The sequence below is a fragment of the Columba livia genome, chromosome 2 (assembly GCF_036013475.1).
Source record: "Columba livia isolate bColLiv1 breed racing homer chromosome 2, bColLiv1.pat.W.v2, whole genome shotgun sequence".
In the NCBI taxonomy this organism is placed as follows: domain Eukaryota; kingdom Metazoa; phylum Chordata; class Aves; order Columbiformes; family Columbidae; genus Columba; species Columba livia.
In genome coordinates this window covers 157,972,464-157,998,614 of record NC_088603.1, presented here as the reverse complement: position 1 = coordinate 157,998,614, position 26,151 = coordinate 157,972,464, and the positions used below count along the sequence as shown (strand labels likewise).

The window sequence follows — 26,151 nt, the reverse complement described above, 5'->3', positions numbered from 1 at the left end:
TTTCAATCTTCTTTGAAATTGGTACGGTTACTTTTTAGGGCAAAGAATAAATTACAGAATCCCAGAATGTCAGGGGTTGGAAGGGACCTGGAAAGCTCATCCAGTGCAATCCCCCCATGGAGCAGGAACACCCAGATGAGGTTACACAGGAAGGTGTCCAGGCGGGTTGGAATGTCTGCAGAGAAGGAGACTCCACAACCTCCCTGGGCAGCCTGGGCCAGGCTCTGCCACCCTCACCAGGAAGAAGTTTCTTCTCAAATTTAAGTGGAACCTCTTGTGTTCCAGTTTGAACCCATTACCCCTTGTCCTATCATTGGTTGTCACCGAGAAGAGCCTGGCTCCATCCTCCTGGCACTCACCCTTTATATATCTGTAACCATGAATGAGGTCACCCCTCAGTCTCCTCTTGTCCAGCTCCAGAGCCCCAGCTCCCTCAGCCTTTCCTCACACGGGAGATGCTCCACTCCCTTCAGCATCTTTGTTGCCCTGCGCTGGACTCTCTCCAGCAGTTCCCTGTCCTGCTGGAACTGAGGGGCCACAACTGGACACAATATTCCAGGTGTGGTCTCCCCAGGGCAGAGTAGAGGGGCAGGAGAACCTCTCTGACCTACTGACCACCCCCTTCTCATCCACCCCAGGTACCATTGGCCTTCCTGGCCACAAGGGCCCAGTGCTGGCTCATGGTCACCCTGCTGTCCCCAGGACCCCCAGGTCCCTTTCCCCTACACTGCTCTCCAACAGCTCGTTCCCCAACTTACACTGGAACCTGGGGTTGTTCTGCCCAGATACAAGACTCTACACTTGCCCTTGTTAAATTTCATCAGGTTATTCCCCGCCCAGCTCTCCAGCCTGTCCAGGTCTCTGATGGCAGCACAGCCTCTGGCGTGTCAGCCACTCCTCCCAGCTTGGTGTCATCAGCAAACTTGCTGACAGTCACTCTGTTCCCTTGTCCAAATCATTGATGAATATATTGAACAGTACAGGCCCCAGCACTGCCCCCTGAGGCACTGCACTAGATACAGGCCTCAACTGGACTCTGCCCCATTGACCACGACTCTCTGGCTTCTTCCCTTCAGCCAGTTCACAGTCACCTCACCACCCGATCGTCCAGACCGCACTCCCTCAGTTTAGCAGCGAGGATGCTGTGGGAGAATGTGTCAAATTGCTGTAAAAGGGTGGAAAAAAGATGCCACCCATGTGAGAATTGTCATAATTATAGCCGTAAAAGTCATAGAAATTGTAATGAAGAGTGGTTGAGTGAAAGTTTAGCTGGCGGCCTCTTAATAAACCCAGATTAATGTTACGTCTGGGTGGAGGGTCTTATCAGCTGTGCTTTCTAAACCTTGCATTTTACATTTGCTACATAAAAGGTAAAGCAAAAACCGCACCGTTCTTTGCTCGCCCGCGTTTCTCTGTCCACCGCGCGTGCCGCGTTCTGGCGCGATGACTCAGCCGCTCTGCTCAGCGCTTGCAACCGCAATAAAACCTCTTTGTTGGTGCCGTGTTTTGTTCCCCTCTGTAGCCTCTGACAGTGACAGCGCCGTCATTGACCATTGCGGAGAACATGGCTGACCTGATAGACGGGTATTGCCGACTGGTGAACGGGGCGACGCAATCCTTTATCATCCGGCCGCAGAAAGGTAAGGAGGTGTTTAGTGCTAATACATATATTTACTGATGGATTATTTTGTATTTGAATCGAAGGCATGAGATATCAGCAAAAACCTCGCTTGGAGGCTCTGTTCTATCAGGGAGGAACCATGAGGTGTTTTTGTGACGTGAAGCACTAATAGTGAATGTTACGCTGTCAAAATCACTTAACGGCTGGTAATTTAAACCAGTTTTCAGTAATCACTGCTTTACACTCCTCTAAACTTGTAGCAGTTATAGATCAATTGTAATTAAAGGCACTTCTAACAAGGAGGTGTTGTCCTGAGGTGTGATTCCCTAATAAATAAGTAGAAACTCAGAGGCTGGTTAGAATGCGTTGGGTACGGTTCTGACTAGTGATAGTTATTGGAAATTTCTGCCTTCCTCCTGCATACTAAAAATGTCTCTGGGTTTATTTTTATAACTTTAAGAGAAGTCTCATAAGCCTTTCTCATAAAATAGAACTAAAGAAGATGCGTTTTGTAGTGTCGGTCGGTTGTTTCTGTAGCAACCCACAAGCGGTGAGACGAGGATGCAGGTACACCTAACTTTAAAGAGAAGACTTTAATTACATTTCATTAGTATTTCTTATTTCTACCAGCTTTAACTATTGGAAAACACCCAAGCAAAGCTGCTTAGGAATGGAAATTTCTATCCTCCTGTGCTAATCTTTAATTCTGGAAAATAATTCACCATTTCTGGTATCTAAAACAATAAGCTCTTTCCCTATTTGTAGTATAAGAAGCACACAAACCGTTCCAGCATCTCTCCAGTGTGAAGCTGATTCTCTTTTTAGCCATAATATTTTTGCTCCTCTGTGCCCTGGTTTTCCCTGGTCTGTAGTTGTTCAAATGGGGGGATGTTATTGATGTAGTTTGGATCTTTCACAGCTCCACAGAAAGAAAAATGCAAAACCTTTAAACTCGGACATTCAGTAATGAAGAAATGAGACTTAGGGTGTTAGGTGTTTTGACAGCATTTCGTAATGGCTTGAACTAGTCTTAAATTTGCATGTTTGTTTGTTATTTCTGACCCTTAGCATGTGTGACTGACTTAGCTCCAACAGAAGCTGCTTTGTTAAATGTGCGTTAGTCATGCAGCCGTATCCCCAACCAAAGGAAAATCTCCCTCAACACAAACTCAGCTTTTCCAGCCAACCTGCTGCGCAGGTCCTTGGTGAAAAACCACTGGCACTAAGGTTTGACACCAAAACGATAAGCTAGCAACAGTGATAATAGAATCGCAGAGTCATTTTGGTTGGAAAAGACCTTTAAGATCATTGAGTCCAACTGTTAACCCAACACTGTCAGGTCTCTAACCCATGTCCCTAAGAACTTCATCTATGTGTCTTTTAAACCCCTCCAGGGATGGTGACTCCACCCTGGGCAGCCTGTTCCAATGCCCGACAGCCCTTTCTGCAAAGAAGTTTTCCCTACTATCCAATCTGAAAATAAAATAGGCAGCACAAAGCAAGTTTTTCACTCCATTAGTCTCGTCTGTACCTGTGAGCAATTGCCATGTGCCTCCTCTTCTCTGAAAAACCATGCTTTGGAGTTTCTTACAATCTCTGATATTCAGTCCCAGTGCTTTCTAATACCCAGTGGATTGGCTGTTTTTCTGCCTGAACTGTAGTAGCCAAAGTTGAGCTGTTAAAAATTTTTCATATATTATAATCATTTAATCATTTTGCTTGGAAGAGACTGTCAGGATCATCAAGTCCAACCATTAACCTAACCCTGGAACTAACCCATGTCCTTAAGAACTTCATCTAAATGTCTTTTAAACCCCCCCAGGGATGGTGACTCCACCACTGCCCTGGGCAGCCTGTTCTAATACCTGACAATCTTTTCTGTGAATAATTACTTCCGAATATCCAATCTGAACCTCCCCTGGTGCAACTTAAGGCCATTTCCTCTCATCCTGTCACTTATTCCTTGGAGAAGAGACCAACCCCCTCCATGCTCCAAGCTCCTTTCAGGCAGTTCAGAGATCAGAAGGTCTCCCCTCAGCTCCTGTTCTCCAGCTGAACCCCCCAGGTCCCTCAGCCGCTCCCATCACACTTGTGCACAATCTTAACACGTTACCTGTCCCCGCCTCTCAGCTGTACTGAGTTAATGGGCAGCCCTGACCCTGCCCTATGCTCTTTAGAGGCACATGTGTTCAGTTATTGCCACTTCTGCACTGGTGGTATTGCAGAAATTGAGTTCTTTCAGTCTACATTGCCTGTGTGATAATCAGCATGTCCCTCTGCTGTTAGAATTACTTTTCTTACCTATATACACATGCCCTTAACTCGACAAAACACCTCTGCCCACTGTTTTCCAGTTCTGTCGTTCACAACAGCAGCCTTGGGCTACCGAGGCTTTTGTTGAGTCTCATCTCTGTTCATCCTGTGTACAAGCTTCCAGTGCTGGGCATGGTGGCATCAATTATGTGTTTCTGTTTCTCAGCCCTGCTCTGCTCTTCTTACCCAGACATGGAATCATTTTCATTTATCGTGGAACCATTTTGGTTGGAAAAGACCTTTAAAATCATCAAGTCTGACTGTTAACACAGCCAAGTCCACCACAAAACCATGTCCCTAAGAACCTCACCTATGCATCTTTTAAACCCCTCCAGGGATGGTGACTCCACCACTGCCCTGTCCAGCCTGTTCCAATGCCCAACAGCCCTTGTGTAATACAAAAGTCCAAAATACCTCAATATATCCATCAGAAAAGTTGTTCTTCAGCTACCACTTATGTGACCAGGACAATGATTCAAAGAATCATAGAGTCACTTTGGCTGGAAAAGACCCTCAAGATCATCAAGGCCAACCATTAACCCAACACAGACACTAAACCATGTCCCTAAAAGCCTCATTATGCATCTTTTAGACACCACAAGCTTATACCACGTGTTTTCCCCACAACTTCACATTCAAAACCAAAGTCTCCACAGAATTTACCATGTCCTCTTCAGTACTTACTTCTTCCACAGTGCATAGAAGCAACCACCATCTCAGATTAGCAGGACACATGGGGCCTGACTTAGTGCTGCTCTAAGTCACGATAAGAATTGACCCAGTCTCTTTGCACTTTCTAATTCTTTTGTGACCTACCTTCCTTATTGTTTAGCTCTTATGTCTTCCACGCTCACTAAGCTCTATTGAGGGTATGATCTCTGATTTTGCTGTGGTTCGTTCAGTACTAGACACAGCTGTGCCTTGCAGTGTGGTTTGCCGGTAGGCACGAATGCAGAATAAATCAATGCTTTTAATGGAGTGTGTTCATTTGTGTGATATTCTTACTTGGTGTATTTTAACACAGAGCAAATGAGCGGTGATTGAGTTAAAGGAACGTTAAACAGAGCTCTGGTAACGCTCCTCTTCAGGCAAACATTAAGACAGTCCCTCCAGTTAAAACAAATTGTGGGGCTCTTTTGTCTGAGGTTTCTTGGGTTTGGAGTTCAGAGCAATACGCAGCATGTTAATTAAACATTTCATAGAGGAGCTGGCCCCACCATGAACTGCATTCCCAGCTCCCTCCTACCGTGAGCTTTGATTATACACAGCACATTGAAACAAATCATGTAGCAGCTCTCCATCCAACAGACGGGATTTCTCCTCTCTTGGAGCTTCCCCATCCCCTCTTTGTTGTAAATTTACATATTCATTGCAAGTGTCCTCATAAATTATCATTCTTGATTACTAAAACAACCTGCGTTTTTGTGATATTATGTGTCTCGCTATCTGTTAATAATCCGGTTTTTCTTAATTTGCCGAGGGCGCTCAGTAGTGTTTAAGACCTGGGCGGTGTTTGGCATATTTCCATTCAGTTTGTTTTATTTGTCACGAATATTTTGGTATATAGGTCCCTTTAGACCAATATGGAAACTTTAAACTTAATAGTTATGTTTCCATTATCAAACTTAACTCTTACAGGCAAAAAGCATAGATAGAAATATAAACTGATACTACAGAGGGTTTTACTGATTGGACTATGCACTAAGTAGCTTTCCTGTGATCTGAGTTCAGTGGCTGAATTTTCTGTCTGTTAATCACTTTAAACAAGATTTATAGGTAATGCAAAATGCTCAAAAGTCTTACAAAAGGATAAAAAGACTGGGAAAAAAACCCCACCTGAACAACAGCAATAGTTACCTGATTCATTCCTTTATACCAGAACCCACCTCTACATTGAAACATCCCTCTGAATCTAAAGGGATTATAGCTGGATGAAAACTCGGAATTTTGAGTTTCAGAACACCAACATTTAAAAATCTATGATGTTCTCCAAATAAGTGTTTTCTCTTTTCACACAAATTACCCGTGAAGACCATTTTTGTTTAGCGGAATGGCAACACACGTTCTAATTATGACAATACTGTCATTGCTTTGACTAATTTAAGCCCTCACTGATTTTCCTTTCACGCTAATTTCCGTCGGGTGAGGGCAGTTTACATAGTGGTAAATCAAAATAGCTGAGAATATTTCACATCTCCTGAAGCCAGGGGTTAGAGGAACGTAAAATGAAGGTCCGATGAGGGTGGTGAGAGCCTGGCCCAGGTGGTCGAGAGAGGTGGTAGATGAACCATCCCTGGAGACATCCCAGGCCAGGCTGGACGGGGCTCTGAGCAACCTGAGCTGGTGAAGATGTCCCTGCTCATGGCAGGGGTGGCACTGGGGGAGCTTTGAAGGTCCCTTCCAACCCAGACTACACCATGATTCCATATACCAATAGAACTCCTTTCCTTGACCATCACCACTTTATGATGACAAATTCCCAACACCGGCATCCAAGCTCCCCACAATTATTGCACTCTCTGGAATTCTCCAGTCTTGACTTTTGGCCACGACCTCTTCCAGTTACTGGTGTTGCCTTGAACTCCTGAAGCGCCATGTTGGGCACCAAAAAGGTGTTTTAGCCATGGCTGGTGGCCAACCTGAGCCACCAGCTTGTCCACCTTCCCTGCATGTTTTGATCTAGCAGAAACTGTTGGTGTTTTACTAAAGGATTAGTAATGTCCCCGTCATCCTTCCCCATAGGAGACCAAGTGTCTCATCGAATCCAACAGGGAGCAGAAAACTCCAGTATGTGCATCTACGCTTTTATACACAACACCATTATCGAAGAAAGACTTGGAAAATAGTCTACAAAACACACATTTCATCTTTGGCTACTAAGTATTGCTATAGTCTAATCTCAATGAAATGTGAAATCAATATGATAAGTTACATGCTTCAGTGATTTATTTCAGTCGTCTTACTTGGGAGACCATATTGGCTTCAATTGTTTTATTTACATGGTAGCACTTAGCATATCTTGGAGATAAAAGCAAAGCATTTGTTACCAGAGAGATGAGATGCTGTCAGACCTTCTGCAGGTGATTTATTGGAGTTATTTGTTAAGAACAAAAAGGAACTTTTATGTTCTGTATACGTTGTTCTCTCAGATAAGAGTTTGCCGAAAGGTCTGAGAAGTTGTGATAATATCCTGCTTTTAATAGATGTATAGAATGGGCTTTTGAATGGACATAAGTTTCCCTGAGAGATTGAGATGATGATTGTTTCGGGCATCTATACATTGCACATTCAGAGAGGTTATTTGGAAACTGTCATTTAATCCTGTTTTCTTTCTGTTTACACAGAAGGTGAAAGAGCTTTACCATCGATACCAAAGTAAGTTTTACCATTTCTTTTATTATATATTAAAAAAAAAACCAATGTTTTAGAAATATAGTTTTGCTTAAGCGACGCTTTAGGACTTTTTGTACGTGCTTAATGTTCATCGTTGCTGTTGCGTTGTAGGACAAACAGCAAGCGGGCATTTGGGACCATGGGGCATAAATGATTGACAGCAGCATGAAACTATAAAGATACCAGAACTAAAATCTGGCAAAGAAAGTGCATAATCCATCGATCATATTTGACAGTAACAAGGGAAGGATGTTTTGGAAAAGACTTGACTAGGATCCAGGCTGTTGATTTTGAGTGCACGAGTAAATTGAATTATAGGAGTGATGCTAACCAGTTTTTGAATTGGGCTTCAATCTGTGAGTCTATGCTTTTGTTTTTCCTATTTCTCCCCATTTCTGCTTATGTGAAATACAGAAAAGGTGGTTTTTCTCCTATCATAAATCTATGTCACCTTTTATTAATAAAGATCTCTATAGTGAGGCCAATCTAAGTTGGAATCTCTACATTCATTGTAATAAAGAGTATTGCTTATGAAGCCAATATTTTTTAATCTCTATTTAAAGTATAGTAATGTAGGAGGATTTTTCTCCGGCAATAATTATGAATTTATAGAAAATAGCAATCTGTGACAAGTAAATAGAGTTGCATTTATTTCTCCGGTTATTTTATGGTGATAATGTGTCCAGGTGTGCTGAGACTCCTTATAACAATAAGAATTCTTACATAAAGTATGCTAAATTTACCTCTCTGCATTTTTCTCCTTCCCAAGCTTTAAGGTAAACAAGATATTTCTATTTCTAATTTAGAAATATATATCAGTTTGAACTAAGAATCCTTATTGTTGGAGTTGGTGGTTGTCGCTCTTGAGCCACATCAACCAGTATCACCAGGATCCAGCAGCAGGAGATAAAGCTGAAAAACCCAATGAAATTTAGCAGTTTATAGCGTCTTATCTCACCCTTTTCTTTTGGGACCCACGGCCTGTGCTGACTCTGACCTTATTCTATTTCTTCCATGATTCCTGGGAGGAGTCCAGAATTATTATTATTAAGTCTACAGTTATTGGGTGGAGTATAGAACACGAGAAACCGGCCCCTTAGATACCAGTGGTTGCTTTTCCTTCACAGGTCCTGCTCCCATCCTCACTAACCAGGGAGTTTTATCATGATGCAGAACAAGTTAAAATGCAGGGAGGAAAAGGAAATTCAGTTTAAGGCTGGAAGCATTAAAATTGGTGAACTTTAGCATGCACTTCACAGAATCCCAGAATGTCAGGGGTTGGAAGGGCCCTGTAAAGCTCATCCAGTGCAATCCCCCCATGGAGCAGGAACACCCAGATGAGGTTACACAGGAAGGTGTCCAGGCGGGTTGGAATGTCTGCAGAGAAGGAGACTCCACAACCCCCCTGGGCAGCCTGGGCCAGGCTCTGCCACCCTCACCAGGAACAAGTTTCTTCTCAAATTTAAGTGGAACCTCTTGTGTTCCAGTTTGAACCCATTGCCCCTTGTCCTACCATTGGTTGTCACCGAGAAGAGCCTGGCTCCATCCTCCTGACACTCACCCTTTAGATATCTGTAACCATGAATGAGGTCACCCCTCAGTCTCCTCTTGTCCAGCTCCAGAGCCCCAGCTCCCTCAGCCTTTCCTCACACGGGAGATGCTCCACTCCCTTCAGCATCTTTGTTGCCCTGCGCTGGACTCTCTCCAGCAGTTCCCTGTCCTGCTGGAACTGAGGGGCCACAACTGGACACAATATTCCAGGTGTGGTCTCCCCAGGGCAGAGCAGAGGGGCAGGAGAACCTCTCTGACCTACTGACCACCCCCTTCTAACCCACCCCAGGTACCATTGGCCTTCCTGGCCACAAGGGCCCAGTGCTGGCTCATGGTCATCCTGCTGTCCCCAGGACCCCCAGGTCCCTTTCCCCTACACTGCTCTCTAATAGGTCATTCCCCAACTTACACTGGAACCTGGGGTTGTTCTGCCCAGATTCAAGACTCTACACTTGCCCTTGTTCTATTTCATTCAATATTTCCCCGCCCAGCTCTCCAGCCTGTCCAGGTCTCTGATGGCAGCACAGCCTCTGGCGTGTCAGCCACTCCTCCCAGCTTGGTGTCACCAGCAAACTTGCTGACAGTCACTCTATTCCCTCGTCCAAATCATTGATGAATATATTGAACAGTACAGGCCCCAGCACTGCCCCTGAGGCACTGCACTAGATACAGGCCTCAACTGGACTCTGCCCCATTGACCACGACTCTCTGGCTTCTTCCCTTCAGCCAGTTCACAGTCACCTCACCACCCGATCGTCCAGACCGCACTCCCTCAGTTTAGCAGCGAGGATGCTGTGGGAGACTGTGTCAAATGCCTTACACTTATGGAAGAGGAAATCTTCTCTTAAATAGATACAACTGAGAAACACAAAACAACTTTCCAATTACGTGGGGTTGATCCTTTTATTTCTAGGGATTTCTGGGCTACAGTAAGGTTTGAAGGAAAAGCTTCTTCCCATTTTTTGGGACACTTTACCAGAACTAAGTTTGTACATTTAAGTCAGTTTAAACAAGGGCACCTCATACGCTCTTATTGTGGAATGGGCTTTTATCAGATATACAACACGATTAGCAAACACCTTCTTCCATCTGGAAAGATTTGCCTTTGCCAGATGAAATTCCAGGTTTCTGAAAGCATGAAGTGCTGTAATTTTGCTGTCTTACCACCAAAATCGTGTTTATTTATGTACCTGAAAAAAGTCAGTATAATTCATTGGAATTTCTGTTATTAATGAACATTTACAGCTAACCATATTTATATTTGCTTTTTAAAAATTTACTCAATGTGCAGATCAATTTGAAATTGCACAGGGTAGGTTCGTCTTACAGATGAAAACTCAATCCCTACTTTATTTCCAGTAAATAACACAGAAAATAGAAGCACCATCAAACTATGTACATTGGCAAAGTATAGACGTTGCATCGTTACGCTAATTAAAACAGTGACGTTCTTCCTCCCCGGGATGGGTTGGAGATGGTAGATTCCCTTCTGCCTTTCCTCCCCCTCCAAAAGGCACAGTGGGAGATTCCTTGGCCCCGTTATTACTAATTCCCGGGTAGGATGAATTCCCAGCCTGTGCGCCCGTGAAGAATGTTCAGCATTCAGCGATTCCAACCTCTCTTTTCCAGGCTGGCCAACAATGAGAAGCAAGGAATGAGGTCCCACACGGTCTCGGTGTCAGGTAAAACTCGTTATTTATTAAGACAATTATTGCATCTATCCTATGTAGCATCGCTTGTGAGAGCACCCGGATCCGTGCGGCAACACGGGAGCAAAATACTTCAAAGCTACTCATCAATATTTTCACTTAGTTTTACAATGCAATAAAATATCGCGGGCTAGCACTTGGATTACCTGAGTACGTGTGAATTACGAAGGAGCAGCTTTGAAAAGCGAAAATAGGCAATTAAATATTAATCGTTGCTCTGCGGAAAGAAGAGACTTAATTGCTGGGTTTTGTAGCTGCTCTTTAGATCAAAGCATTTAATTTTTGCTATTGAAAATCGCAGGTTAATTGAAGGATGAGCATGTGAGGTAATACATGTTGTTTCTGTGGCTTTATAGGCTTCTAAGATTTCTTTTAGTTACTTAGTGCCTTAGTAGAACACACATTTCTAATTCCTTCTGTGTGATATTTATTAAGGAGATTTTCAGTGCAAAAGTGTGTTAACGTGATATGCTCCTATGGATTTCTAGTATTTGTCCCCAAACTTCAATATTGTGACCCAATGGAGTGTCCACAGCCCCACTTCAACATTTATGCATCTGCTTAGTGACGCATACACCAAAAAATGCCAGATTTCATACAAAAAGGAGGAAAGCTATGCAGAAGTTCAATGGATTTCCTTTTCAGATCCCTTTCCCCATCCCTGACCTTTTATCAAAGATGTTTGAGGTTTACCCCTTGGTATAGGAAGCCCAATGGACCTTGTGCAAGAAAATAGATGAGAGGATCTGGAATGAAAAGGTGTCTCAAGCTGCAGAGTGTAATGGAGCTTCATCGGTTACTGTTACCTCTCAAATTACAGCTCTTGTGCCTCCAGTACCTGTCAAACAAGCATGGGGGATGAGGTAGATAAGCACAAAGCGTGGTCAGCGTGTTCTCTCGGTTCTTACTTATGTATCTGCTGCATGATGCATTATATCCGATGCATTATATTAGTGCCTCAGAGTGCAAACTCTTTTGAAAGAGTGTTTGGATATTAATGTAGGGAAGTTGGTTGCGATAACGTGTCACTCGTAAAGGTGGACGACGGGCAAATCGTTGCGCTTGATTCTTATTTTTGTACCACGTTACAAACCACCAGAAACACTGACATAATTTATTACTTGTTCTTATGGGTTCGTCTTTTTAATAAGAACACTGACGGACTTTGGTGTGTTTGGTGATTTGGGTCTTTTTGCCCCTGAATCATTTGAAATGCACCGAGCGTGGTGTGGATGTCAGTATATTCAATTTTAAGCCATAGACAGGTTGTGGAGATGACGTTGAGTGATACAGGTTCTTCCTTGGGAGTTCCTTTCTATAAGAATCTTTGAGTCCCCAGAGGAATCCGCTTGTTATAAATGAAGTAACACTTCATGTAGATGTGGAGAATTGTCACTCCTGTTGTCACAAATAACTGATGGAACAGCGGAGGCAACAGATGTACATGATGCTGAGTTAACCCACGAGTTCCAGGTCAGCAGAGCTGACAGCATCCAGCGCAGAGCACAATAAGAGCCTTTCTCTGGTGACATTTAAATGACGTAGAGCTAAGGACTTTGAATATGACACATTTTTATAACTTAGCTGGAACATCCTTCATGCCTTTGATAGGTTAAATCATAATTTAACTTTGCCGTTTGTTTTCAGCGAGATTGCCCCCCTTTGTTTAGACCTCTCCTGATCCTAAATAGCAAAAATTGGGGACATTGGCAGGTGAGTTAAGCAGGCAGACATATTAATACCCTTCATTTTAAAGGAAAATTTGACAGTGAGTTCCCCACCAGTTAAGAACTGGCTGGAGGGCCGGGCCCAGAGAGTGCTGGTGAATGGGGCTGCACCGAGCTAGTGGCCAGTCACCAGTGGTGTCCCCAGGGGTCAGTGTTGGGTCCAGTCCTGTTTAACATCTTTATTGATGATTTAGGTGAGGGGATTGAGACCATCATCAGCAAATTTGCTGATGACACCAAGTTGGGAGGGAGTGTCGACCTGCTGGAAGGCAGGAGGGCTCTGCAGAGGGATCTGGACAGACTGGAAAAAGGGGCTGATTCCAATGGGATGAAGTTCAACAAGGCCAAGTGCCGGGTGCTGCACTTTGGTCACAACAAACCCCTGCAGCGCTCCAGGCTGGGCACAGAGTGGCTGGAGAGCAGTCAGACAGAAAGGGACCTGGGGGACTAATGGACAGGAAGCTCAACATGAGCCACCAGTGTGCCCAGGTGGCCAAGAAGGCCAATGGTATCCTGTCCTGTAGCAAAAATAGCGTGGTCAGCAGGACAAGGGCAGTGATCCTTCCCCTGTACTCTGCATTGGTGAGGCCACACCTGGAGTATTGTGTTCAGTTCTGGGCCCCTCAGCTCAGGAAAGAGATTGAAGTGCTGGAGCGGGTCCAGAGAAGAGCAACACGACTGGGGAAGGGACTTGAACACAAGCCCTATGGGGAGAGGCTGAGGGAGCTGGGCTTGTTTAGTCTGGAGAAGAGGAGGCTTAGAGGTGAGCTCAGCACTCTCTAGAACTACCTGAAGGGCAGTTCTAGCCAGGTGGGGATTGGTCTCTTCTCCCAGGCAGTCAGCAATAGGACAAGGGGCCATGGGCTTCAACTCTGCCAGGGGAAATGTAGGCTGGCTATTAGAAAGCAATTCTTTGCAGAGAGAGTGGTCAGGCATTGGAATGGCTGCCCAGGGAGGTGCTGGACTCACCGGCCCTGGAGGTTTTTAAGCTGAGATTGGACATGGCACTTAGTGCCATGATCTAGTCAATGGACTGGAGTTGGACCAAGGGTTGGACTGGATGATATCTGAGGTCTTTTCCAACCCAGTCGATTCTGGGATTCTGTGATTTGGGGAATCATAGAGTGTCCTGAGCTGGAAGGGACCATCAAGGATCATCGAGTCCAACTCCTGTCCCTGCACGGGACAGAACCCCACAATTCACAGAGAAATCAGCACTAGTAAAAAACCCCTGTGGAACATGATTTCATAGTCTAGAAGTTCAGATATTTGAAGTTTTGTAGGTTTAAAAATGAGCCTGTTAATGAAAGACGCCTTGTCCTTCTTTTTGAAATATTAACATACCTCGAAATATTTCTGGTCTAGTGAAACGCGAACTTGTTCTTTCCAAGTGTTTCAATATTCCAAAGCACACAAAGACAGAAGGGTTTTTAAATCCTTTTTTTTTTTTTTCTCTAAATAAAGACCTTTTCTACCCAGTTAAGGGTGAGGTTGGTTCCGGACTGGGAGCCAAGATGTGTTTTCTTATGGCTCTGTGTTAGCGAACCAGGTTTCACCACACACCTCTTACTGCATCCTTGCTTGCCAGATTTCCCCCTTTTTTCAAGCGTAGTAATAATTTTATCCCTCAAATTTTACATGTGTGCAGGATTATAAACAAATATCAATAAGTAGCCCAATTAAATGAGGTGGAGGAACTTATTCTGGCCAGCAGTTTGTTTGGAAATAGCAAACATCAGCCTTAGTAAGGTGGTGCACATATTTCCTCATACGCATGTTTCCAAAAATAATCTTTCACTTAGTCAATTAGATATTATAAAAAGTTGACATGAAATCAATAAAGCCTTAGTTTGCTTGCTTCCTTTTTACTGAAATTTGGCCTGACACAGAGTTCTTTGTTTTCTCCTGCCCCATCCTCGCTTATATAAATACAACCAGGAAGAATAAATACGCTTTTGCTTCCCTTGGCTGATTCCTGGGCCTCCTTTGCACTAGAAAATTCTCTGGATGTGATTTTTTTCATCATAGCTCAAACATTTATTTACATGTAGCGCTACAGAATATGTCACTTCAAGCCCACTCGCTTTGGCGAGTATTGAAGAAGCACAATGTTGAAGAAGTCTTGGCAGTGTTGGGTTAATGGTTGGACTTGGTGATCTTGAGGGTCTTTTCCAGTCTCAATGATTCTATGATTCTAAGCAGTTGCTCTTGGCATTTGGATATGCAGGTACTGCTCAATAAAATAAGGTGTTTCTGGGGTGGGAGTAGCTGGGAATGTGGCAGTGAGGAAGAAGACGAGTGGTTCTGGAGGACCAGAACAGGACTTGGGACTGAAGGGAGTTTTTAGGGCCTGTCACAGGGTTGGTCTTGGTTCAAAGCGGGTGCCGGTTTTGTAGCTTGAGTATGTGCTTATTTGGTGAAGGAAATTAAAAGGTCTTTAAATTGTTGTTTCATGTAAGGAAGGCTGTTCAAGCCATAGAATCATGGAATAGTTTGGGTTGGAAGGGACCTTCAAAGCTCATGCAGTGCCACCCCTGCCATGAGCAGGGACATCTTCACCAGCTCAGGTTGCTCAGAGCCCCGTCCAGCCTGGCCTGGGATGTCTCCAGGGATGGTTCATCCACCACCTCTCTGGGCAACCTGGGCCAGGCTCTCACCACCCTCAGTGTCAAAAATTTCTTCCTCATGTCCAGCCTGAATCTCCCTCCTTTAGTTTAAAACCATCACCCCTTGTTCTATCACAACAGGCCCTGCCAAAAAGTCTGTCCCCATCTTTCTTACCAGGCCCCTTTTGAGCGCTGAAAGGCCACAATAAGGTCTCCCCAGAGCCTTCTCTTTTCCAAGCTCAACAACCCCCACTTTTAAGTATTATAACACAAGGACACACAGTTTTAGTAGCAAAACAGGTATCTTAGAGAGAAATTAGTTTGTCATTGCCTCTCCATAGAGGAAAAAAAGAGAAACTGTTTGCTTGCAGTGACTCTGTAAGAAATCAACTGCACCTGTGGTTGAGGTATATCCAGTAACTCTATAACTACCTGAAGGGAAGTTCTGGCCAGGTGGGGATTGGTCTCTTCTCCCAGGCAGTCAGCAATAGGACAAGGGGCCATGGGCTTCAACTCTGCCAGGGGAAATGTAGGCTGGAGATTAGAAAGCAATTCTTTACAGAGAGAGTGGTCAGGCATTGGAATGGCTGCCCAGGGAGGTGCTGGACTCACCGGCCCTGGAGGTTTTTAAGCTGAGATTGGACATGGCACTTAGTGCCATGATCTAGTCAATGGACTGGAGTTGGACCAAGGGTTGGACTGGATGATCTCTGAGGTCTTTCCCAACCCAGTCAATTTTGTGATTCTGTGAATAACATGCCCTGCAAAGGAGAAATTTGGTTTCTTGGAGAGAGCTTCCTCATTCTGCCTTAGAACCGCAGATTTATAGTACAATATCATAAATCACATATATGGTGAACTTCTTATCATGGCAGTGAAGTGGCATGAGAGTTCTCTAAGCTGCTGCTTATGAGCAGACCCTGAGTTGGATGTAGTTGCCAATTTAGTCATACCGTATAGCTGAAATTTCTTTTTGAATGAAAAAATTTCTCTTGAAGGAGATGAGCGTGATTTAAGTGGTATAGTGAAAGAGACTCCCAGTGGATTACCTAGAACAAACTGAAATATAGCAGGAGCCAAGTGTCAAAACGCAACAAAGGGGAGAGAAAAAAATAATACATATATTAAGCTGAATTCAGTATTACATTTCTTAGAGATTTTCTTAGTGAAGGGGATGTTCACAGAATCCCAGAGTGTCAGGGGTTGGAAGGGACCGGGAAAGCTCATCGAGTCCAATCCCCCCATGGAGCAGGAACACCCAGATGAGGTTACACAGGAAGGTGTCCAGGCGGGTTGGAATGTCTGCACAGAAGGAGACTCCACAACCCCCTGGGCAGCCTGGGCCAGGCTCTGCCACCCTCACCAGGAACAAGTTGCTTCTCAAATTTAAGTGGAACCTCCTGTGTTCCAGTTTGAACCCATTACCCCTTGTCCTATCATTGGTTGTCACCGAGAAGAGCCTGGCTCCATCCTCCTGACACTCACCCTTTATATATCTGTAACCATGAATGAGGTCACCCCTCAGTCTCCTCTTGTCCAGCTCCAGAGCCCCAGCTCCCTCAGCCTTTCCTCACACGGGAGATGCTCCACTCCCTTCAGCATCTTTGTTGCCCTGCGCTGGACTCTCTCCAGCAGTTCCCTGTCCTGCTGGAACTGAGGGGCCACAACTGGACACAATATTCCAGGTGTGGTCTCCCCAGGGCAGAGCAGAGGGGCAGGAGAACCTCTCTGACCTACTGACCACCCCCTTCTCATCCACCCCAGGTACCATTGGCCTTCCTGGCCACAAGGGCCCAGTGCTGGCTCATGGTCATCCTGCTGTCCCCAGGACCCCCAGGTCCCTTTCCCCTACACTGCTCTCTAATAGGTCATTCCCCAACTTACACTGGAACCTGGGGTTGTTCCTGCCCAGATACAAGACTCTACACTTGCCCTTGTTATATTTCATTACATTTTCCCCGCCCAGCTCTCCAGCCTGTCCAGGTCTCTGATGGCAGCACAGCCTCTGGCGTGTCAGCCACTCCTCCCAGCTTGGTGTCACCAGCAAACTTGCTGACAGTCACTCTGTTCCCTCGTCCAAGTCATTGATGAATATATTGTATAATATAGGCCCCAAAGAACTTGAAGGTTCGAGTGAATGATGTGGGCTAATCGCAAGCAAAGCTGTGAGCAAGGGTGGAAAGACAAATACGACTTCATTGAACCTCTTGTGCTTGCAAAGCACAGTGTGTGCTCTGTTCTGTGGTTCCTCTGCTCCACACGAAGCTCTGCCCCATGCTCAGCTCTTTCTGAAAGAGTTTCTTGTGCAGAACCAGTTCCATTTGAATTGGTAAGCAAGAAAAAAGCTGCTCTTTGCTTCAGGTTGTAAAGCTGGGGTTTATTTTCCATCTTCATTCTATCAAGTCAGCCCAGAAATTGTAAGTAAACTTTTAAGATGAAAAATTGTATCTTGAGTGCTTAAGACTGTGTCTGCTGGCTCCATTATATCATGCTGTGCATCATACTTACACCTTCCGAAAATACTAGCAGTCTTAGCATAAATGACATGCAAATTATTAAGTAATTAGAAGAATATAAAGGCTCTTTACAGCCGTAGCTCTGCCATAGGGTCACAGGATGGGGAGACATTCAAGCCTAAGGTTTTACTGCATATTAGTTTTACAAACCTTGAGCGAGTCTTTAGCCTCCACGTTCATGAAGGGAGTTACTACTTAACTCACCCAGCTCTTCTGCTGGTTAACAAGATAACGTAGTTAAAATACCCTTAATGCTAATAAATTACAGTATTTGAGATTCCCATTGCAGTTAGTACACTGGTGGTGGTTTGGTTTTGTATTTTCAACTGACTAAAATGCTTTTATTCGTGCACAGGAAGACGGAATGAACTGTGGGGACAGTCTGAACAGATTTCCTCCAAATCAGTGTCCAGAAGTTACCGCATTGATTTTTTCAATCTGTGCTGTTGGGTAAAGAGTTCTTACCCTTCTACACTCCTCCTTTGCCATCTATTATTTGGATTTGAGCAAATGCTTTTGCTCTGCTAATAATACCACTAATAATACACTGATTTTACTTCAAAACAATTAAATGTATTTCTACAGATTTTTCCAACAGTTTTTTCTCAAACTGGTTCAGGAATATACGATTGAAATAGAATGGGACATTAGGAGTTTCAGCCTCCCAGTGTTGGTGATCTACTCATACATTCCTAACAAGATGCTCCTGTAGTAACTGCTCTCCAGCCTGGTCACATCATTTCTAACACAGTCTGGTGTATAACACGTGATTTTTTTAAACAAGAAATTCAGTGAATACTTAGTATTGAGAATAGGAACCAAATACAAAAGAAGCCCAGGGCAGTTTTCAGCAGTTTTGAGCATTTAAGTAGACACTAATAGAAGCCAGTTCAGAATGGTGTAAATTCTTTGAAGTAGTATTAATTTCCAACAGGTGCTCTCAAACCTCCTGAGAAAGTGTTGGAACTAATTAGTTTTGTTGCTTTTTTGCTTGTTTTTTTAAATTATAATCAACTCTTTACCTAAATAAACTTCCTTTTGTAGCTAAAGATGTGGTGAGTTTAGGAAGACGCGTTGGACCGAGTGTCACGGGGACACATATACAATGAATTAAAACCTTTGTCATCTTGCTGTGCCATTCCTATGGCATAGATCAGTCACGTTGCAGCTTCTGCTGCCAATGGGAGAGTCAAGCAGCATTTCCAGCTTCAATTGGGTTTGTAGCCCGAGCAGATGGGTCAGGACGTCTCTTCCCTTTCCCATCGCTCGCATTGCACCCGGTGACTCTACCCCTGTTCTTCTGTTTCAGTCCCCGGGGTCGGATTCCTTGATTCTCATTTCCTTTTCATCAATCTCTTAAAATAGCTGTAGTAGTTTTTTCTTTCATGCTATATCTGGAGGTATTTATGGGTGTTGTCTCAGGTGTGTGTTAGAATGATGGCGCTGAAGATCGTGCTGATGTACTCACTTATTCAATAATTTTCCCCTCTCCTTGCACCTCTTTTATTTTTTAGCACCGAATCTCATTAACGCTCCATCATTTTCAATTACGTGTAAATTTTCACAATTGATGAACAATTTTCGTTGGGTTTTTTTTTAATCACCCCACAGGTTTTTGTAATTGTTTAGGACACAGTGATGAATCTCACCCTCTTGTTTTAACTTGGAATTAAATCGGCCACCTTGGGCAAGCAGTACATGGGAGAGCATCACCCTTTTAGTCGCGCGGCTTTTTAAACCACTTCTCGCATTTCTCGAGATAGAGGAGAGAGGGGGAAGAAGAAAGAGAGGAGCAAAGAGATAACGAGAAATAAAAGGAGCAGCTGTCCTCAGGTTCTTGGTGTGGCCTCGTGTCCTTTCTCACCTTGCCCACTCGCTCCTGGCTGGTTGTATTTTCCCCTGCTCAAAAATCTCTCTTGTTAATCACTTTGCTAATTAAATACAGTAGGAAAGGGGACAGTGGGGACGGTACATGGGGCATCCAGAGATGAGGGAGAGCTGGAATATCCATTGGCAAGACAGGGATAAATCTCCAGGGGCAGATTTCAGATCATCAAGTACATCGGTGGTGTGTTTCGGTGGGAGGGAGAAACTGTTCTATATGAAATACCTGTTTTGTGTGAACATTCTTCTTTTGTGGGTCTAGAAGGTCAATGCTTCCATGTTGAAGTCCGCTACGTAAATCAGTCTCACTTTTAAAAAGCGAAATAACTTCGCTATAGAAAAGAATTGGAAGGGAAATACCCAATGTGCTTTAGAGTTTCAACAGCCTCCGTGTATCCGCGTGCAGAATTGTAATGTGAAGCTTTACTCTTAATGTTCACTTGTTGTAGATGTTCTCACCGGTCTCTATTCTTGCCCAATAATTTGTTTCTGTTGTTTTCTCTCCCCTTTTCTCGCCTCTGTCAAGGAGTCAGTCACTGTCAGCACAAAGCAAAGAAAGCTAGACGCTTTCTCCCTTTCGTCTTCTGTGCCCATGAGTCGCCGCCCAAGGGTACTGCACCGCTCTTTGTCTGGGCTGCCTTATTCACCCAAAAGCTGAATAGACTAACGCAGTTTTAAACTACTTTAGCCACAGGAAAACAGAGTTCCAAGAATAATTCCATGATATTCCCGCTTTCTTCCCATCGATTTGAATTTTCATGCTGGTCCCCGTGTTGATGGGGGGATTTGTTTTTCAAGCATCATATGCTGTGATGACAAACGTATTGATTTAATTCGTATGGGTTTCTATTCATATGTTTCGACTTCATTCTTGGACCCCTGATCCAGCATGCTTCCCAATGAACTAGAATAGCAACAACAAGCATCAGCTGAGGTCATTTGGAATGAAATCCTGACCACAGCGATGCTTTTGGCTGCGTACGGTTCGGAGCTTGGTCCGGACCAGTTTGGCTGGAAGAATCGGAGCAATAAGTGCATTACTTGCCCAACATTAACGCGCACTTTTCTTTGACTTCTAAATAACGCGTAAAGCGCATCAGCTTGTGCCGTGGGTGTTGTTGGCGCGCGATGGGGACGTGCGGAACACGGTGCTCGTTTCAGTTTCAACTCGGTATAACTGCGATATATTCCCTATAATTAACACCTACACGGTTCCGTTTCTTCCTCGTGTCTTAGTGATAGCACAGGGAGATGTTTCCTCCAAAAGGTCCAACACCCAACGCAGCCCAAGTCATAAGTGTATGTGCAAAGTCAAACTGAACTGACTCACCTGGCCGTAGATCTATTTTAAATGCATTAAACTAACTAGTCCCGCTCCCAAATTTCATTTCATTGTAATTTTGTGTTCGAAAGTCACTATTTCATCTATTGAGTTTCTTAGAGCGTATCTTTGTCCCTTGGGTTTTAGGTGAGAAGCCTTAAATTCTGCTACTTTTCTGCTTTCTCGTGCGTCAGGTATATAAGATAACTGCAGACTGAATACTTTTGGATTACTCATGAATTTAATAGTGTATTTTCCCCTCCCCTTCTCTGTCCCTTCTCTCTCCCCTCTGTTTTTCTCTCTCCTTGCATGCCACCTGGATCTGCAGATGAAATTAGTGGGGACGGTAATATGTTTTCTAGTCTGTGTATTACTAACGTGCAATATACAACTCTTATATCCATACGCGCATCTCAGTCATAAATTTGCCGCGGGTTGCAGTAATAAAAGCAGCCGATTAATATTGTCTTTCAAAGGCTGGGCAACTAATACTGCTAAGCTGGAATTGGAAAAGCGATTTCAAACACGCAGGGGTGCGGGATTGCATGAGGTTACCCTGAGATTCCTGGCGCGGTGCAAAGAAGGTTTAGAGGTTGATTTTCGATTGAAATGGTTGTATCACAACCGTTATTTGAGGCGGTGGGTGAGATCGATGGATGTAACACTGAGAAATGAGTCTCCTAAGTGGTGCTTTAAGGCTCGGAAGCATCAATGTGCTGTGTGCGCCACAGCGGGAAAAAGGACAGACAAACATACATTAAATACACAAATTGGCTTTTGGCCACTCAAACGTCTCACTTTAAAGACAGATTGCAATGTTTTCCTTCAAAACTTTGACATTTATTCCCAAATATTTACCTTTTCCAGACTTTTTAAGCCTTTTTTTATCGAGGATATACTGACTTGCTGTGCTCTGCAAACAAGTTGGCTTTGGGTTGGGTTTTTTAAAGAGATTTATAGCGCTTTTTGGAGAGGATTCCATTGGATGTGGGGAAAAATCAAACTGCTTCTACTTGGAGTGTATGTGTCTTTATTCTTATAAGTACGAGGCACTAAAAGGGCATAAAAACTATGTGAAGGGAGATGAAAAGAAGAAATAGATCATGTCTTGTGGCCTTCCTCTCAGTAAAATGTAAAGGGGGTATGTAAATCCTCATCTCCTTTCTGTCCTCCAGATATAAATCATATGAAGGTAATTCTAACTAAATTTCATTTCTCTTCTTATACATTAAAATATCAAAAGGCGTTTTTTTCCTATCATCAATTCAGAATTTGTATTTTAGACCCTACTTCGCTTTTATTGGTGCTTATCAACCTTTATAAATTATGGGAGAAAAAACCTCATGGGAAGGGAGATATCAAAAGAGCTGGTTAAAACTATAGATTGGCTACTATGGATTTCATACACTGAGATTTTTTTCCTACTGTTTAGTAAATACATTCAGATTTAGTAAAGGGATTATTTTCTGAAAACTACTTGTTTGGTTAATTGCATATATTTAAATTCTTCTCAAATTTGTTTAGCATTTTGGGTCCATTTTTTTAGTATAGACGAATAACTTGCTGGCGTCCTCAAATATTAGCTTGTAACAATAATTGATAGATATCACACTTACCGCAATATTAAAAGAAAGCAGATTGATTTATCCCCAGCACGTAGGTGTCACACTGATGATTTCCTTCAAACAATTGCTTATTTTTTAGATCAAACTGGATATTATTCTCTACATAAACATGAGTTTATAACGTAGGGAGGCCAAAACACACCACAAAAGCCTCTGGAATACGCTGCCTGTTTAGAACTGCGCATGGTCTTGGTAATTAATTGACTTTTCATTAGGTGATACTGTGTCCTAAACAGGAATTGCCCAGCAGAGGTTTAAATGGCCTCGTATTGCCCGATTCTGTTTTTACAAGACACCGTATATACCCCCAGGGCCTTGAAAGAAAAACAGCTTTAATTTCATGTTAGTAGTACAAAGTTAGGGCAATAAAACTACATTTCCTCACTCAAGAGTGTTGAATTTCGAAGGTCGGAGGCAACCTGGAGGTTCCTAATCGTCAAATATTCGGTTTGTATGAAAATGAAGCCGCTTGTTTCGGTGCGTCTATAATATTTATGAGCCACGCTCTGCTTTCAGAGTTAAGTTGGATGAAGTGGGGGCCTCTCCTTTCTGCTCTCATTGTCCAGCCAGCAGAAATCACACCCCAGAAACGCCACCGGGGATCTAAAATATGGGGCAAAAAGGGGACTAAAGATACACGATCTACAAATGAAACAAAAATACGTGATCACCCAAAACCAACCATGCAAAACCGCATCCCGGCTTGGAAACGATGCGATTTTGAGAACCTCTCTTTGCATAAGTTGCAAATAGAAGAAGAAAGGTGCTTGTTTTTCGGGAAATGTGGAGAACTGGTTGTTCTCCAGCGCTGTCCATGAGATGCTGGTTCTTGACAGTGGTGAATAGCCACTAAACAAGGAAAATTGAGTCTAACGGAAGAAAAATAGGTGATTAAAAGATCTTTATGCCCTGGAAGACTCTGGAAAATAGCCACACTGACAGTAGGTAGATGCTGCCCTGGAACATCTTTAGTGTCTGTTCTCCCTGTTTGACATTAAATAAAAATGGCAAACTATTATTCACACTTTATTAAAGCAATTTAATCTGTTAATAATGTTTTCTCCTTCCTGTGGGGGAATTGGCTGTTAAAAAGATAGAAGTCAACAGTTTAGATAGGTTTCAATGAACTTGAGCTTTTTTGGATACACATGAATCTCTTATCCCCTATCGAATGCATCCGTGTGACGTGGAATAATTGGCACCGGGGTCATTATCATCCCATAAATTCTGCATGAGCGAGTTTTCTTCACGCTGTTGTAACTGCGACCCAGCAACGTTGAGATTGGGGGTTGTGCCGTATAAATGTTGTTGAGAATTGTTTTCATCTGCTTTTCCCGAATCTCTTCAATTCCTCCCTTTACAGAGACAGACGACTATGCGGAGATTATAGATGAAGAAGATACGTATACGATGCCATCAAGTAAGTGGGGTGGTTCATTTGGGAATTGTTCTATCCAAAAGCTTCTTTGGGTTAAGAGGGATTAAATAATATGTGCGCAGAGAAAATATTCTGCGCGTTAGTTTGAAAACTCAGAGTTCGGAAGCAAATAGAATCAAATTCTGGTTTGTGGCTGCCAGTGGCTTCAAAAATCCCTTTGATGTCTCAAAATGTCAAAAAGGAAGAATGGATGATGTTTCTGGGATAAGGGCAAACAATTGGGAAAGCTTCTGTGTGTTGCTGTCTAACTGTATGTCACCCTATCGCAGGAAAGCCATCGCTGCTCCATGCAATTTTGTTAAAGATGAAAGACTTCGGGAATGAAAATACCAACGCAAAGTTCTTCTGAGTCTTCATCTTTCAAGTCGCTAAAACGATGCGTTAGCCACCCCCAGGACTTTTGTCCTAGGGCATATTTGGGTTATATTCTTAAGCCCTCGTGGCAAACGAATTCAATGCCAAAGTCGAGTTTTGGGATTTGAAGAGTTTTGTGTCCACGTTACGGTTGTGTTTGGGCAGCCGGGGATTTCTCTAGAAATAGATGCGCAGAGCTACAAAAATGCCACTTTTGGTTCAGCTGAGAGGGGGTGATGGTTCTAAACCAGCAGACCCACACGTTGGGATGTATTTTGGGAGTTCACCACGTGCCGGGAATGTTTCATGATCCGTGTTCCCAACATGGTTTCCACTACTCTGGAAAATACCTGAAAAGCAAGAATATATGTTTGGAAAAACATATATATCGGGATATAAGTGTTTGAAAAGCAGGGATATATGTTTTCCGGGAATAAGCATGAGTTTGCTAAAATAATTGCAGGGTCAAAAAGCACTGTGCTAAATTATAGCCTTTCTTTTTTCTTCATGTATTAATTTGTGTGGTTTTTTAATTTCCCTAATATTTTAATTGAAATTCTCATCAAATAACTTGTGCTGAACGGTATTCCGTCCATTCCCAGCCCATGATGGGTTGTTGAGGTGAAATACATTCAATTCTTTGCTGGGTTGAAGTGAAGTGGAGTGTTCAGCTCAGGACAGATGACGAGAACAGCCCTGTGACTTCTGCTGCTGTAAATTTAATATCGCATCGCTATATTTCTTTCTTTTTAAAACAAATATGTTTGTCTTGATTTTAAGAAGCTCTATCTAAGTAAGCATTTGATTTTTCTCTTAATTGCACTGCAGAAAGCTATGGAATAGATGAAGGTAACAGGAGCCCCTTTTCCCCATCCCTGAATGCTTGCAGTTTGGAATGATGTGGCATTTTTCAGTTGACTATTCTCTTTCATTTCATAAACATTATTTGTAGTTAAACCAGTCAGCTTTGGGATTTTAAAGAGGAAAATGCAGTACTTGAAAAAAGAGAATTGCAAAAGGCATTGATGACTTCGTTATCCGGCTCTAGATGACATTATTTCTCTAGCATTAATGAATAATCAGCTGGTTGATAGAGGTGAAAACATATACTGCACATGCTTTTCTGGAATAGTTTTCCACATCTGCTAGAAATAAAATTGCAAATGAAGTCATTCAATTGCAATTGGTTAAATGCTTTGCCGAAGTACTGAGCCATTTCTATCAGTCTGGTAAACCACAGAGTTAACAAAATTGCATCAATCCGCCAAACCGATCAATTGGACTCCAGTTCCAGCGGTGTCGTGCACCCAAAATTTCGCCCTTTCATTGTAGCTTTATTTGCTGTGCTCTCTCTTGTGCGTTTTCTTCCTTGCAGTTACCTCTTTAAAAGTTCTCTGGGCTCGTTTGATGGTGCCAAGATCTAAAATACCACACAGTGGATTTCTCTTCAACTGGATTTAACATCAGCATCACCCTGGGCTATTGGTTTTCTTTGTCTTTTTGCGGATATAATTAAGGATTCAACTGTGTCTATTGCCTTGAAATAAATAATACGTAGCAGTTAATTTAGCAAATTAAATTTCACAATCCCTTTGTCATTGCTTTAATTGAAACACATAGTTTAAGAGGCTTCCACTGTGCGTATTCAGCGTTTGTATAGGTTGGTGTGCGTTAATCTTAGTGACACGCGAGACATTTGAGTGACTGACTTGGAGTTTCTGTATCTTGGGGATGATTTCTTTGCCCTTCATCAGAAGTTTAATGTTTGAAGCGTGTTATATTCTTATAGCCAGAGATTATGAAATCCAAAGGGAGCGAATCGAGCTGGGGCGCTGCATTGGTGAAGGCCAATTTGGAGACGTGCACCAAGGAGTTTACGTGAGTCCGGTAAGCATCACTTCGCAAATGAAAATGAACAATAAACTCTTCTAGTTCAAACATATAATTATATCTGTTCCTTAGATACCTCGGTCTGGATCTTCCAGAACAACTCAAAATGGACTTTGCGATTTATAATCAGCACATAGAGAATATTTGCCGTGTTTCAGATACGTGGAAAACAAGCTCCAGGGTAGTGGTAGATTGCACTTTAA

The 26,151-nt window shown here is 43.2% G+C and overlaps 1 protein-coding gene across 16 annotated transcripts in view; it reads left to right on the top strand.

Annotated features, from left to right (window-relative positions):
- PTK2 (protein tyrosine kinase 2) overlaps nucleotides 1-26,151 on the top strand; it is a 208,559-nt gene that overhangs the window by 134,420 nt on the left and 47,988 nt on the right. For 4 of the 16 annotated variants that reach the window (XM_065054515.1, XM_065054514.1, XM_065054508.1 and 1 more), the window contains 8 exons: nucleotides 1,523-1,640; nucleotides 7,279-7,309; nucleotides 10,508-10,560; nucleotides 19,847-19,930; nucleotides 20,970-20,987; nucleotides 23,630-23,686; nucleotides 24,887-24,907; nucleotides 25,848-25,945. In XM_065054515.1, coding sequence (XP_064910587.1) covers nucleotides 1,523-1,640; nucleotides 7,279-7,309; nucleotides 10,508-10,560; nucleotides 19,847-19,930; nucleotides 20,970-20,987; nucleotides 23,630-23,686; nucleotides 24,887-24,907; nucleotides 25,848-25,945 — 480 coding nt within the window. The remainder of the gene's footprint in view (nucleotides 1-1,522; nucleotides 1,641-7,278; nucleotides 7,310-10,507; nucleotides 10,561-19,846; nucleotides 19,931-20,969; nucleotides 20,988-23,629; nucleotides 23,687-24,886; nucleotides 24,908-25,847; nucleotides 25,946-26,151) is intronic. The other 12 variants (XM_065054520.1, XM_065054521.1, XM_065054519.1 and 9 more) reach the window with 5 other exon arrangements.